Source organism: Podarcis raffonei, chromosome 7, assembly GCF_027172205.1.
Source record: "Podarcis raffonei isolate rPodRaf1 chromosome 7, rPodRaf1.pri, whole genome shotgun sequence".
Lineage (NCBI taxonomy): Eukaryota > Metazoa > Chordata > Lepidosauria > Squamata > Lacertidae > Podarcis > Podarcis raffonei.
Window position 1 is genome coordinate 86792728 of NC_070608.1, and position 16051 is coordinate 86808778.

The following is a 16051-nucleotide window of genomic DNA, read 5'->3' on the forward strand; positions in this document are numbered from 1 at the left end:
TCACAGGTCTAGTCAGCGAGTTCCCGTTGGCAGAAAGGACAGCAGTCTCTCTCGCCTTGGGAGGAGACTTTGGCCAGGTTGCTGTAGAGACAAGTAAACAGCATTTCTTCATCACTGAGATACAGTTCCTTAAAATGAGACCAACGCCCTGCCTAAATATTCTGCCGGAAACCTCTTTTTGCCAGTGAGGAAGTGGTGGAAAGTGTATTATTCTAATTAATTAGGAAGTTGGACAGAGGTATTTTATTTGTTCTCTACTCAGACTTTTCAAGAAACATGCTAAGAGCACAAAATAGTGACTCAGTATTTGGGAACCTAAGGAAAGGAGAAGAGGGACTGAAAGCAAAGCTCTTGCAGTGTTCAAAACCCCTCAAGCGCCAGGGATCCCTCAACATTTTGCTACTGGCATTGGTCAAATTGCAACCATGTGGAGATCTCTACATGTCAGGTTGGCGACTGACAATCTCCATCTTGTTGGCCCCCTTCATTGAGCTGCCCCCCGTCAAGTAAATAAATAAAAATACTTAACTAACTGACCAACTGCATCAAAGATATCTCAGTTCTGCCCTGCCCCTGCCCCCACATAAAGCCTGTTCCCCTAAAATAAATCCTGGCTGTGCCCATGGCCTCCTCCAGCTTTCTTAAGCAGGTAAGCAGAGGTTGCCATCTGCCTTCTGGAAGATGATTTCCATTGTAATGATTTCCAGAGGTGTAACTGTGATAAGTTGGTTGTGGCACCGTACATGTATTAAACTTAACTAAAGTTTAATGAAGGGACAGGGATGGCGCTGTGGTCTAAACCACTGAGCCTAGGGCCTGCCGATCAGAAGGCTGGCGGTTTGAATCCCCATGACGGGGTGAGCTCCCGTTGCTCCGTCCCTGCTCCTGCCAAGCGGTTCGAAAGCACGTCAAAGTGCAAGTAGATAAATAGGTACCGCTCTGGTGGGAAGGTAAACGGTGTTTCCGTGTGCTGCTCTGGTTTGCGAGAAGCGGCTTAGTTATGTTGGCCGCATGATCTTGGAAGCTTTATGCCGGCTCCCTTGGCCAATAAAGCGAGATGAGCGCCGCAACCCCAGAGTCGTTTGCAACTGGACCTAACGGTCAGGGGTCCCTTTACCTTTAAAGTTTAATGCCATAATTATTTGGTTAGTCTTTAAGGTTCCACAAGACTTTTTTTGTTTTTTGTTTTCCTGGAAGATAGTTCTAAAAGGAATGAATCCTTTGATTTCTGATGAGAGAACTTTGATCTAGGCCGCCAAAATCTGAGAAAGGGTTTGGTCATGTTCTGCCCAATGTGAGGTGAGAGAATAGGAGTAGTTACTAGGTAAAGTAGAAACTTGAACATGGAATTGATTTTAACAACACATATTGGAACAATGGACCTAATTAATAAACATTAGGTTGGCGGGCTTGGTTATATTAATTAGAAGGAACAGAGCTTCCTTGTCATTGGTCTAGTGGAGCAGCCTTGTGGTTAGCCCCTATGTCTGGGAGAAATCATAATTCATTGTATGCAAATATTTGGCCAGGTCATTTAATCAAACTGCGCTCTGTGTGTCTGTGATTGTGTGTGTGCGCGCGTATGGTACTCATCAGAAGACTATAGTAAACTCAAAGAGCCTTTAGGAAACAGCAATATCACATGATACACCTGTCCTGAGGCCTTTGAATTACTAGGAATATATTTCAAAATAAAATATCTGTCAAACTACGAGCACTTTATAAACATGGGTTCATAATTTATTCGGATGCTGGATGTTTGACAGCTAGTGCCCCAAGTGGTGATATGGGGAAATTGCTAAATTTCATATTTTAGGCAGTTTCCACTACCCCCAGACATATTTTGAATTAAAATTATTATTATTAATTTCTATACTGTATAGGGTAAGTGCTAAGTCTATTTTGGCCCTTATGCTGCAGATTTTAATAATAATAATAATAATAATAAATTATTTATATCCCGCCCTCCCCAGCCAAAGCCGGGCTCAGGGCGCCTAACAACAATCAAATAATCAAACAGTCAAATAATCAAACATTCTAAAAATATTTCATTATAAAAATTAATTAAAATCAAGTTGATGGCAACCGATTAAGCAAAATTCTGTGCAGGTTGCCAGAGGAGGGAGTCAGGCTGCGCCCTGACCAAAGGCCTGGTGGAACAACTCTGTCTTGCAGGCCCTGCGGAAAAATGTCAGGTCCCGCAGGGCCCTAGTCTCTTGTGACAGAGCATTCCACCAGATTGGGGCCGCAGCCGAGAAGGCGCTGGCTCTAGTTGAGGCCAGCCTAACCTCTCTGAGGCCTGGGACCTTAAGGATGTTATTATTTGCAGAACGTAGGTTTCTCTGTGGGGCATACCAGGGGAGGCGGTCCCGTAGGTACGAGGGTCCTAGGCCGTATAGGGCTTTAAAGGTTAAAACCAGCACCTTAAACCTGATCCTGTACTCCACCGGGAGCCAGTGCAGTTGGTATAGTACCAGATGAATGTGATCTCGCAGCGAAGACCCCATAAGGAGTCTCGTCGTGCCATTCTGCACCCGCTGGAGTTTCTGGGTCAGTCTCAAGGGCAGCCCCACGTAGAGCGAGTTACAATAATCCAGTCTGGAGGTGACTGTCGCGTGGATCACAGTGGCTAGGTCAGGGCGAGAGAGATAAGGAGCCAACTGCTTAGCTTGGTGGAGATGAAAAAATGCCGCCTTTGTTATAGCTGCAATCTGCGCCTCCATAGAGAGGGAGGTATCGAAGATTACACCCAAACTCTTAACGGACGGTGCTAGCACTAATTGCACCCCCGCAAGAGATGGGAGTTGCCCCCTCAGTCCCATATCGTCCCGCCCCAGCCAGAGGACCTCTGTCTTCGAAGGATTTAACTTCAGCCGGCTCCCATGTAACCATCCAGCCACAGCTTCCAGACATCTGGTCAGTGTATCTGGGGCCGAGTCAGGATGGCCTTCCATCAACAGATAGTTCACTGTTTCTAAAACATTGGGCAATCAAATGGACAGTGCAGTCAAATATGCCCAGGTGGTGTGTGTTGCAAAACTATTTTAATTACTTAAAAATGCTGTTTTTATTGATGATGTTTTAAGCTGCCTTGAGGGCCTTTAACTGAGGTAGAAAGGCATTTTAAAGACATAAAAATTTCAGGAAACAGGTAAAACTGTGATCCTAAAGTGGAACTTGCTGTTAGCAGAGCAAATTCTTTCCAAATGATTTCTTCTACGCTTTCTACAGATTGTTCTCATATTTAAAAAGCTGTGTGTGGTTCAGGACACTTTGATACCTGTATCTGCAGCCAAGTTAGTCCTGTTCCTATGAAAATAGTATTCTAGCCTTGAAGGGTATATATGTGCTGTGATTCTAGGAGGGGGCCTATTCTTGGGAGGTATCCTGACTTTGGAATGCCCTCCCTAAGAAGGCTTGCCTATTTGCCCAGGCATTGGTGGATTGTGTACGATTTTTGGAATTGTGTTGTGTGTGGGGTTTTTTTGATTACTATTTGTCTTTGTTTCATGGTCTTTTGGTGTGCTTTTTGTGTTTATACGTTGTGTGAATTTAATTTTATTCACGCTTTTGTATACTCCCCTGGAACCTTTTGATGAATGGCAGTTAAGACGTACTATAAATAAATAAATAAGGCAGTATAGGAGACCATTGACACTTTTTGGTAGTATACTTTCTCATGAACTTGCCACTAAATTCCAAACCCTTTGCAGTCTCCCCTTTAGACTGTATGCTGGTCTAAAGTGCTTTAAGAATCGAGTGCAAGTGGTTGCTTGGGCCTTGACTGAGCAAGATGTCTTGATATGTGGATGTAGCATTTGTACATGTTGAACTGTGTTCTGGTTGGTTAGGAAGATGATATGTAAATTTGTACAATTAATACTTACTTTATGTCTGTTTATTTTTATTGAAAGGTATTTATATATCCCCTAATATTTCAAAAATCTCTAGACAGTCCCTTTTGTTTCTACTCTTGGATTTTTCTTGTGTCAGTGATTTGGATATCTCCCTTTTCCTCCTTTTCTTGAATCACAGAATTTGAAGCGGGTGATGGCAGATGAGGTAAGGATGATTCCCCCCCCCCTTTTGTATTATGTTTGCTGCTAAAATGGGTTCTGTGTGCCATTTTCTGTGCATTTTTGTTGCCACTTTCCTGATTGTTCTGTGCCTGCTGGAATGCCATCTATATGCTGCCTTGCATGAAGTGCCTTCTTTGACTAGCCTACTTCCTTGCTTATGTTTCGCTTTCTTGCTGGCCTTTTTACAAGGAATGTGTGTGTGTAGCTATGGCCTGTTTGCAAAGGCTGATGCTTGTCTGCAGATCATTGTTTGCTGCTGGATTTATCTTCTCTTCATCACATTGTCTTGTCTTCTCCTTATTACATTTCAAGTAATTTGGGAAAGGTGGAGAGGGCACATACCGTATATACTCGAGTATAAGCCGACCCGAATATAAGCCAAGGCATCTGATTTTAGCGCAAAAAACTGGGGAAACTTATTGACTCGAGTATAAGCACAAACCAGGTGGTGGCGGCAGTGGCGGAGGAAGAAGAAGCAGTCCCTCCACCGCCACCTCTGCCATTCGCAAGAGCGGACATAGGAGTTGCAGTTGGGAGAGGCGCAGCGCAGCACAGCACCTCTCCCTACCGCAGCTCCTGTGCCTGCCCTTGCGAGAAGCGGGTGGTGGCGGCAGGACCAGTGGCGAGAAAGGGCTCCTTTTGGGCCACTCGTTTCTCCGCTGCTGCCGCCCGCCTCACTCGAGTATAAGCCATGGGGAGCTTTTTTAGCATAAAAAATGTGCTGAAAAAGTCAGCTTATACTCGAGTATATACGGTATATGAAAGTTACATCTAAATCTGGTTGATGGATTCAAATAGTTTCCTGGTAGCTCTGGGAGGTTTTCCTACTGACAGGACTGGCAAACTTTTCAAACTCTGTTTGATCTCTGGAATGGTAAAATGCAGTTCACATGATTGCTCCAAGGCACCCTCTCCTGCTCAGTAGAGCCCATACAGAACTGAGAGCAATGAAATTGGTGGGATGGCAGCTAGAGCAGCATTTGAAGAAGCCTCACAACAAATTTGACTGAATGCAGGCTAAAATGTTGCGTGGTGGTAATAGACTATCACCATGTCTCCACTTTTCCATTCTCAGGCAAGGCCTTGTCTGCCATGGTGGCCCAGCTCAGGTTTTTCCTGGGAAGAATGAATTATCTGGTTCCCTTTTCAGCTTGCTAGAGTGATATGGGCTGCGGGGCGGGTTGTATTTAGATGCCTCAGTTCATTGCTGGAGTTCACCTCCAAAGATTGCTGCTCTGCCCCCTGGTTTTTGCAGTATTGGGAGGTCCACATATCTTCATATCATGTGTAACTGCTGGATGAGACCATCCAGAGATCTGGTCTGAAGTGTTATTAGTACACTGATGATAGCCAGCATGCCTTGTGTTGCCATCATGGTTTTTGGGTTGTTTTGATTTTTGCAATGTTTGCTGCTTTGATTTTTCTTGTAAATAGGTGGCAGGATATAATTTAAAATAATAAATAAGGTAGAAGAGTGAAGGAACCTGTCTTAATTTGCCCATCCTAAACTAATATGCAAACTGAAACAGCTACCCTTTAAAATTAACATTTTTCTAAGTTTGTGATGCAGTTTTCCAATAGGGGAGAATTGCATACAAAAATGTATTAAAGTAGTGAAAAAATGTACAGAGCGATTTTTGGGGAAATTGCTTGCAGAAACGTTACATTCGGCAAATTTGTATAAATTGTGCATAATAGAATTATGAATGAAAATGTATATGAATTCTCAAGTGGGTTTTTTCCCTCTTTTAAAGCAGAGTGATGGGGCTAGGGGGTGGACTGAATTTAAGACTGGAAGAGGAAGAAACTGAGAGAAACTGACAAATTCATTCCTAATTGGAACATTCATCTTTTGCTACTTTGAGAGCTATTTTGCAAATGTTTACTACATGAGTGTCACAAGCTTAGCTTTCAGATCTACTGAGGAATCTGGTTTGACCCCTGTGGTGTATGATAACTGAAGACCATTTTTATTTTAAAAAATCAGAAATGTACAAGAAGTCTCATCCATAATTAACTTCAAGGAAATAATACAAGATGCAAAATGTATTACAAATAAGACAGAAAGACAGTTATGCTAATTTCCAATTTTCTTAATCAGCTTGAAAGATTTACCAGCATGAGGATAAAGAAGGAGAAGGAAAAGCCCAGCACGGCTCATAGGAATTCTGCTGCTTCCTATCCGGATACTTCTGGCTCAAGTCAGTTGCTGCAGGACATTTCAGACAAGGATGTGCTGGCCCTCTTTGAGCAGATGCTGGTAAGTTCTTAAAGGTTAAGTATTGGGTGGTGGTTCGGGATCAGTCCTCATCTTTCCAAGGCCCAAAGACACACCGTCATGCATTCACAAAAGGGAAGCAGGGGTTCAGGACCTATGGGAAGCTGAGCTATGAAACAGGGGAAGCCAAACGGACTAGAACAGAACTTCCAGGCTGTACTAATGACAATGGCAAGGCAAAAAGGCTACTTTGCTCATACAGTAGGTGATAGACTGAGAGCTTCTTGGTGGTCCCTTAACTTCCTCCCCCACCTGCGCTATGTGAAGTTTGCATGATCTCTGGGATCCCCACCCCACCCCTCCCATACCCCCTGAAGCCAAAATTCATTTGGGAGAAGAGAAACTGTGTCACCTGGGGAGGAAGGCCAAGGACCATTCCCTCTTAAAATTTTGACATGAGAAGAGAGCCTTCTGCAAATGAAAGGACACTTTCCTCTTGCTTTCTTCAATAGGTGGATATGAATCTAAATGCGGAAAAGCAGCAACCTCTACGGGAGAAGGACATTGGCATCAAGAGAGAGATGGTCTCCCAGTACCTGCACACTTCCAAAGCTGTGAGTTCTTGTCTTGGGAAAGCTGAGACGGAGTGGTGAAAATAAGGGAACACTTTGAGGGGTCGCTTCCAACTCCACAGATCTATGAGTCTATGAGGGCGTAAGCCCTTTTTGCCCGTAAGAGCAGTCCTCTATGCTGCTATGCAAATGAGTTTAAGAAGTAGTGCACAACGGACTAGGCACGAGTTTATATTTCATTATGCAGCTGCTGCTAAATCAGGCATATTTGTATAAGGAAATGGGAAATCAGGACTGCGGGTTAAGCCAAGCAGATCTTATTGCATTTTTCAGCAATGATATATCATACAATTTTAGTGAAAAAAAGCCATTTTACTTCATATTTAGCATTGATTTAGAGAATAAGATTTCAGGGTGGATTTGATTTAAATCGCAATTTACATCACTAGTCAGTAAGACTTGATTTAAATCACTAGTCAGCAAGACTTGATTTAAATCATTTTTTTACCGAAAGACTCATTCTTGCTGGTATAATCTTAATATTTACAACCAGATGAAGGTTCATTTTTGGAATAATACATTTTCAGAGTAGTTTTTACAGTTATACCAAAAATTACTGATTTGGTTATACTATTAGAAATACATAGATAATTATTATAACCAGACATTCTTAGGCTGCAGCTTCTTTTAGTCTCCCTGTTGACTTCAGTTGTGCTATTGCACTACTTTATCACTTTACCAGTGTGCAAATTAACAATTGGTTCAAAAAAGGTAGCTATTCAATCCCGCCCCCCCCCCCGAGAAATGCTAAAAAAATACTCCTTTGGAATCTGACCACAAAACAGAGCCCACCCTTCCGAGTTCCAATTAGGGAATCTTCCTGGAAATTTAGAAATGCAAAATCCTCCTACCCCCACCAACACTGCTCTGGGGGTTCTCCCCGCTGCCCTGAGCCAATTTCAGGGGGTGGGGGGGAGCCATTTTGCGTAAGTGGAATTGCTTGCTCAGGAGTTCCGCTGATGGGGCTGGTTAGCCGAATCCCAAACCATTAATTCTGTGAAATGTTGCTCTGAATGAGCAATTTCTGTTCAGCTGAGAAAACCAGTAGATATTGAAGTTCTACATTTGCTCTGACCACCACCTTCTGTATCCTGATAGTATAGCCAGTTGGCTTGACCACTGTCATTCTCTCTCTTGCAGGGCATGAGTCAAAAGGAGAGTTCCAAGTCTCCTATGATGTACATCCAGGAACTGAAATCTGGTCTCAGAGATGCACAGCTGCTTAATTGTTTGGAGTCTCTGCGTGTGTCACTCAACAATAATCCTGTCAGGTAAAAGTCTTGGTTGGACCCAGCTTGACTGCAGTGGCTGACCCAAGAAATTTTGCAACCTGAAGCACAGGACAGGGTAGTACCATTCTATCTACAGAAGCCAACTGGACTGCCTGATGAATATTGTTTCAATATTGGTTACAGGGCAATGTTCTCCACTGCCCGTGAGACAGCAGGCTAGTTTAGGAGGCCAGGCCAGGCCAGGCCATGTAACATGTCTTCCAGCTAAGGGAAATAGCTCAGGGGCTTAGGAGGAATAGGCAGGGGGCTACCACCAATGCCCTCCCCCAGTATCTGCTGCCTGAGGTGGTTTTCTTGCATTGCCGAATGGTGGGACCAGCCCTGTTGGCTGCTCAGAAACCACAGCTGCTCTGAGGTGTACGCATGCTGCTTCTGTTTAGGGAGTTGAGTGGTGCAGTGAGAAGACAGAGGGTGGTCAAAGAGTCTTATTCAGTGTTCAGATTCTTTTGAACTCTGCTAATACGCTTTCATGGTGCAATCTTTCCAGCTGGGTGCAAAATTTTGGAGCTGAGGGCCTCAATTGTCTGCTGAACATATTGAAAGGACTTCACGATGAGAAGGATGAAGCTTCTGGGTAAGAGAACGTTTAAATCAAACCTGCTTAAATTCATGTATATAATATTTCACAGCCATTTTTCTAAATATAGGAGTAGATTAAAAATGTGTTTTGCTTTGTACTTCAAGAATGTACTTCATTGCTGAGTCAGCCTACAATGATTGCGTGTCAGCCACACTGGGGAGCCTAAATGGTTGAAAAGCAGAGTACAAATGCTAGAAATAAAATAAAGAAATAAATGAGATTATTTTGCTTTGGGGTGGAGCATTTTAAGATAAATGGGACAAGGATATCTCTATATATGCCTGCTAACAGGCTTTCATGATATGTTTTGCTTTGCTTTCATACATGGTTGAGAGAAGAGAATATAGGAGCTGAGTTAGGCCAAGGATGCAAATATGCGGATGGGGAAAAGTGGAACTCAGATTGAGGGAAACAGTCTTTTCCAAACATCCTTCTCCCTCTCCTCTCCCCAAAGTTCTATTGAAGGCTGGGGCATCTTGCCAGTGTGGTGTAGTGGTTAAGAGCGGTAGTCTCGTAATCTGGTGAACTGGGTTCGCGTCTCCGCTCCTCCACCTGCAGCTGCTGGGTGACCTTGGGCCAGTCACACTTCTTTGAAGTCTCTCAGCCCCACTCGCCTCACAGAGTGTTTGTTGTGGGGGAGGAAGGGAAAGGAGAATGTGAGCCGCTTTGAGACTCCTTAAAGGGAGTGAAAGGCGGAATATCAAATCCAAACTCCTCTTCTTCTTCAACTCTGAATGCTGCCTGATATCTGGATTATTAGAAGGACCAGGAGCTTCTTTGAGTGGAGTGGTAAAATTATACATAATTGTATAGGAACCGCTGACCATAAATAATCAGACTGCTTTCTCTATCCCCCGCTAGGCCGTATGACATCCGGATCAAACATGAGATCATTAGATGCTTAAAAGCTTTCATGAACAATAAGGTATGTCCTTTGTTTTCAACATAAATATTTGTGAACTGCCATTTCTTACTTTTTTAGAATCAGTAGGCAAACTTCAGAAAGTCAGTGAAAAATGAGGGTGGTGGTTAAGAACACAGTGTAACTCAGCTCTGTATAACAATTCTCAAGAAGCCAGACCATTCTTCAGTTTGCAGTTGAGAACAGACACAAAAGGGAAGAAAATGGAATAGGAATGGAGGTGGCTATGAGAAATCATGAGATAAATGTTTTAATTGAGACTTGAGCAAGCCCAACAAATATATGGTGCAAGAATTTTCCAGTAGCTGGGAATAGGGGAAGGGAGATGGAAAAGAGAGAGAGCTCTTCAAGATTAGAAACAAGTTGGTATTATTACTATTAATAATAATATTTTTGTTACTATACCACTTTATGCCTTTTTTTAAAAAAAATCAAATAAAACGATCCAAAATAGAACATTTGCAGAAGAAAATCAAATCTAAAGTATACTTTCAAAGCAACAATACTAGCAGGAAACTAAAATATTATCTTAAAGATTTCAAATATAGACTGCACGATTAACACAACAAAGTTAACAAACACACAAACAAAAAACTTAAACATTTCAAAATAAAACACTACTAAAGGAGATCAAATATAAAAGACACATTTGAAACTGCATCATTGTCAAAGAAATAAAATATTATCATAAACATTAAACACATCTGCTGCTGCTTCTGTTGCTGCTCAAGCTGGTTCATGGCAGGCAACTACTGCTGTGGAAGCTCAGGCCCCAAGACCTGGGTCACCACCGAGAAATCTGGTGCAGGGCAGAGAAGCAGAGGTGCTCCATGGTGACACCAAGTGCCATGCCAAGTAGTGTTGCACATGGTGCTTCGCCTCTGGAAGCCTTCCCCTTCTATATACCTGATGGAAAGGCAGATGATATTGCAGGGTCTCAGGCTGATGGCAGCCACCTGGAGCAGAGCGCAGCCACGCCTTCCTTCCAGCCAACACACAGCAGCAGCATGGAGGTAAAGAGGGGAGAAGAAAGCAATAAGAAAGTAAGAGAAGCAAGGGCGTAGAGCTATTTGAAAATAGGAACCATATTGTATTGGAAGCAAGGTAGCAAGACAAAGCAAAGGGGAGAAGAAAAAAGGAGAAACTTGATCAGAATGAAGAGGCAGTGTAAATTAAACAAGGAGCAGAATTGAAGATAAGAGGGAAATAGTGTGAGGAATCTAATCTAAAATGTATATAGGTTAAAGCACATCAAAACTTTGAGGAGAGAAGAGATGAATTGTAAATGAACTTCTAGATTAAGAGTGAGAAACCTCCAGTGTGCTTACTCTCAGTTGAGATGCTCCCCTTCTTAAATTTGCACACTTATGGCATCTTCACTACATCACTTTTGCACATGTCAGCTTTGGGGGTCTTGCCCCCCCCCCGCACCTATTTCCCAGGTTAGAAAGTTGCCTTACTCTCTTCCTGTGGCATTGGCAACCTTTCTGTATGTGCATGCACTCAATGGGTGCCCCCCCCCATTCTTTTAGTTTGGAATTAAGACGATGCTTGAAACGGAGGAGGGGATCCTGCTTTTGGCAAGAGCCGTTGACCCCAAAGTCCCATCCATGATGATTGATGCTATCACGCTACTGTCTGCCCTCTGCATTCTGCCTCAGCCTGTGGATATGTAAGTGACTGTAGGCGATTTATCTTTTGGTTTAGTTGTATTTCATAGGTGGGCAGTCTAGCACTTGGGATCCTTTTCAAAATACATTAAAAACGGAAGGCTACATCTGAATTGCAAGTTTTAATGTGCATGTAATCTGCACAGCGGCCTGAAGCCTAAGAAGCAGAAGCTGAACAAAGCTTGTGTAAGCTTTGGGGTCATCCCCACTTTGAAGCCCCACATCTTACTCCATATTGCTTAGGAGGGCTTTTGGTCCCCTGGATCCAAGGCAACATTGTTTCTTAACAGTTTTTATAAATTTTAATATAGTAGATGCACAATTTATCAAACTCTTACATAGTTTCCTGTTGCGAGCGTATGAAAGTCAGACTGCCATCTTTAAAGCACCTGGGAGTGCATCTCATCGAACTCATTGGGACTAGCAAGTAGGCATGGCTAGCATTGCACTGTCAGATAATCTGTTACTGATTTGTTTTCCTTACTCTTACATAGGCATGAGCACGTTCTGGTGGCACTGACACAACGAGCAGAAATGGATGAAGTGGAACGATTCAAACCCATCTTGGATGGCCTGAAGAGTGACACCTCAGTGGCATTAAAGGTAACAAGTAGGGCCTGCAGCCAAAAAGATTTTTCTGTACTTCTTCAGGCCTCAAGCTTCTGCTGATACATCTTTATTATTTCTCAGTCCTCATTTTGTCCGTATAGCCACTGGTACTTATGTCTTGAATTTGCTACTTCTTATACCAGCATCATGGACTTTTTTATGCTGCTTTGGTATGAGTTAAGAGTGAGTGAGTGTGTTTGCAGACAGTCTTAACTGGCAAACTTCTTAAACCTTCTTTGTCACGTTTGCTTCAAGGGCTTAGCCTGCTATTTCTGAGATTGCTTGGCTAGATCTGACATGGAACCTCTCTTCATTATTTTCTTAGGTTGCCTGCCTACAGTTGATCAATGCCCTAATCATTCCAGGAGATGAACTTGACTTCAGAGTTCACATCCGCAGTGAGCTCATGCGTTCTGGACTCCAGCAGATCCTCAAGGTGAGGCGCATCTTCCTTTTCTGCTGCCAGGTGTTGCTGTTTTTAGGGACATCTGATCTCTAAGTTCTTTGTTTGAAGTGTGAAAGAAGTGAGAGTAGCTGTGGGTTGTCTTGAATATGCTGAAGATCTGAACTGAACCAGCAGTTTTCCCAAATGGCCAGGATTTGCAAGAATTTTTAACACTACCTTGTTTACAGTCCCCCAACTGAGTTTGCTTCAGCAGTTGCAAGGCTCAGTGAGATGTGGTCTTGCCTTCCTCTACACGTTCATTGTATGCATGGAGGCAGATGTGAAGAGGACCATTGTGGAGCATGGTACTGTATTAATTCATTTGTGTCTGTTCTTGGATAGTTCCAGTTAATCACTGACCATGTGTTTGAAAGAGAGAAAGAACCAGTAGTTGGCCAGCAATAGGATATCCTCATAGAGTACAGAACTGGAACTCCAGAAATGAGGATGGTGATGACTTTAATGTTGTATCCTCTGTAGGAGCTGCATACTCAAGACAATGAGGAACTGCTGGTGCACCTGTTGCTATTTGAAGAATATGCTGAAGAAGATTCTGCAGAACTCAAAAACCGCTTTGAGGAGATTCGCATTGAAATGGAATATCCTTCTTCTGAGTAGCTAGAAGAGAGATGTGCTAATTTTAGATTATAAGCTTATTGGGGCAGGGATCTATCCACTTATACTTTGTGAAGTGCCATACATATTACAGGCATTTAACTTTTAAAATTTTGTTCTGGCCTGGTTCCATATTTCGTCAGAACAGCTAATCAATATGGCATTGTGCCCCAAATCTGCATCCACTCTCTGTTCGGGTTAAGATGAAGCCTTTGATAGCTGGGGGTAAACTTAGGAAGGAAGGGAGGCTGTTTCTCTTATGCATGAGTTCATTAAAACCAACAGCAACCACAGGCTTCCCTTATGGATAGGCATTGGCACTGAGGGGCTAGTTGTCTCTGGGGAAGGTGAGAGAGATGCGAAGCTGATGGAAGGGTAGAGGAAAAGAACAAAGGACTAGTGAGAAAGGTTTGGTGCCTGGATTTGAAGAACTGCATCACGAGAAACAATGTTTTAAGAGTGATTATTTGTGTGCTTGGCCACCAGAGTGCACCTGAAATATGCAAATATATTCACGAAAACAGAACACCCCAAAAGGAATCTCTGTTTTAAATGCCCACTTGTAGCCAAACCCACAATGGGGATCTCTCTTAGATTGTGTTCAGGAGTAGGGGCAGGTAATCCACCTTGAGGAAGAATGACTGGAAATGTGTTGAATCCTAAACAGTTAGTTCCTGGGACCCAAAGTTGTGGTACCTCCCATGATCTGTCTATTTAAGGGTTGTACAAAAGGCTTGTAGCCAGACTATGGTGGTAAAAACAAGGTTTTACTGCTGGTGAAAGTGTATTGCATACAGTTCTGTATAAGTCGGGCATGGGCAAACTCGGCCCTCCAGATGTTTTGGTACTACAACTCCCATCATCCCTAGCTAACAGGACCAGTGGTCAGGGATGATGCGAATTGTAGTCTCAAAACATCCAGAGGGCAGAGTTTGCCTATGCCTAGTATAAGTCATTTATGGCTGGTGTGTAAGTTGAGAGGGTGGTGGATAAGTCTAAGGGGATAGACTAGCTCTCCCAGGTGAGTTCATCTGTGCGTCTTCAAAGTAGCTTTTGCATCCTTAACCATAGATTTTCACTGATTTCAATGAAGTTTTCCAGATTCTGCACAATACAGTAAAGGACTCTAAGGCAGAGCAGTATCTCCTTTCTATTCTGCAGCATCTCCTGCTAGTCCGCAATGACTATGAGGCCAGGTAAAGAGGGGAAACGGCTCTTGATTCACAAAAGGTGGTGCTGGCAGGATGTGGATGACAGTGATCAGGGATGTACCTAGGATTTTATTGGCCTCTGCCATGGGAGCAGACCCAGGTGGGCACAAAAACTGTGCCTCTCCGCTCAGACTCAGAGTGGCCAGGAGGTAAAGCAATGAGCACAGAGAGAGGGACGGAGGGTGGCAGACAGACAGACCGACCAGTGGAGGAGGAGGAGCAGCAGCAGCAGCAGCAGAGCAGACCCCGATGGCTGCAGAAGAAGTCACTTGCAGAGTACCAAAGGTTTTGAAAAGCAAACCTTTTGAGTTTCTTCTCCATGGTTTCGCTGGCTTTGGAGGCACTGATACAGCTCAAGGGAGCTTAGGTGTGCCTTTGACAGGAATGCTCACCAGGGCTTTTTTGTTGGGGTGTGTGTGTGGAATTCAGACTGCTACAAAATTCATGGAAGAAGTTGGTCATCAAATGCCACTGTTCAGAAAACGACATTTTCCTCAAATTAGAACATTTTACCCCCACAGCATGAGAAAGGGTGATTGGACAGTAAATACGGAATTAGAAGGAAGGAAAAGGAAGAGGTAGGAGTTGGGAGGTAAATGAGCAGGCGTGTCTTCAGCAATGTGTTACTATGAAGAGGACAGGGGAGCATTTCTCATGTAGGTAGGCCATTTTGTGTAGTTGAGACATAAAGGTATTATTGCCTTGGCTTGGTCTTGGGATGTCTCAAGCAAGCCTGCATTCTTGCACAATGGCACTAACACTCTTTTCCTTTTCTTTTCTCCTGCGCTAGGCCTCAGTATTTTAAGCTGATTGATGAATGTATTTCCCAGATAGTCCTGCACAAGAATGGTGCTGATCCAGATTTCAAGTGCAAGCACCTTGACCTTAATATTGAAGGTCTGATAGGTGGGTCTGGGCACATTATGCTTTGAAAACTGTCTTTGTCCTCAAGATTCCATGATATGAGATACTAATGCAGCAGTATAGTTTTTAGCCCTTTCCCATTGCGAGTAAAAAAATTGTGGAGAATGAGTAAATGTAAAGGTACGTAATTTTCAACAAACAGGGAGGTGTTGCAGATTTTAGCTTTGCTTAGTGTAGATTTTAGGCAACTTTGGTGTAGAATTCTTACTTACAGAAAAAAAAATATTCAGTACCAAGTGCCCAAATATCCTAGTCCGAAGGATTCCCATACTAGTGCAATACAGTAGCCATGTTAGGTGCAGTCTGTTTCTATGTTATGAGGAAGGACTCTCCCAGAAGGGCTAAGAACCTTGTTACTCAATGAAGCCTGCTGAGGCAGGAGCAAATAGATGTCTCCAGCAGCTGTGCTAGGTTGTGCCACACACACTGAATTGACCCAGCTTGCTTTTAAAAGTGAAGAGGTTCAAGGAGACAAGGCAGGGCTTTCCCCAGAAGATAAACTGCAATGCACTGCAGATGCAATTGTGATATAAAATGGAATGTCTCTCTCCACCCCCCGCCCCTTATGATGATCTTAACTGGATTGCTCTTTTCTCTCTCTGCAGATAACTTGATTGATCAAAACAAGGTGGCAAAAAGTCAAGCCAAAGCCATTGAACTGGAGAAGAAGGTTAATATTCTACTTACTTATTTACGTAAAGTGTATTTGGACTGCCTTACAGGACTGTCCTTTTAAAACAGTTTACAGACATAACAAATAAAAGCAGAGTTCCAGTAATGCAAAAAATTTAAAGGCCAAATTGCAACCAACAAAATGTCAAACAGTCAGTGAGCAGTAACTACAGATTAACTAA

The 16051-nt window shown here is 43.1% G+C and overlaps 1 protein-coding gene across 4 annotated transcripts in view; it reads left to right on the top strand.

The window, feature by feature from the left end:
• The window catches only part of DIAPH1 (diaphanous related formin 1), an 81265-nt gene that overhangs the window by 21610 nt on the left and 43604 nt on the right, over window positions 1–16051 (top strand). For 2 of the 4 annotated variants that reach the window (XM_053397341.1, XM_053397343.1), the window contains exons 2-14: window positions 4036–4062; window positions 6181–6339; window positions 6810–6911; window positions 8070–8200; window positions 8709–8795; window positions 9663–9726; window positions 11256–11395; window positions 11888–11996; window positions 12328–12438; window positions 12928–13046; window positions 14142–14258; window positions 15064–15179; window positions 15803–15867. In XM_053397341.1, the coding sequence (XP_053253316.1) occupies window positions 4036–4062; window positions 6181–6339; window positions 6810–6911; window positions 8070–8200; window positions 8709–8795; window positions 9663–9726; window positions 11256–11395; window positions 11888–11996; window positions 12328–12438; window positions 12928–13046; window positions 14142–14258; window positions 15064–15179; window positions 15803–15867 (1347 nt within the window). Of the gene's footprint in view, window positions 1–4035; window positions 4063–6180; window positions 6340–6809; window positions 6912–8069; window positions 8201–8708; window positions 8796–9662; window positions 9727–9764; window positions 9789–11255; window positions 11396–11887; window positions 11997–12327; window positions 12439–12927; window positions 13047–14141; window positions 14259–15063; window positions 15180–15802; window positions 15868–16051 lie in introns of those variants that run through there. The other 2 variants (XM_053397342.1, XM_053397344.1) reach the window with 2 other exon arrangements.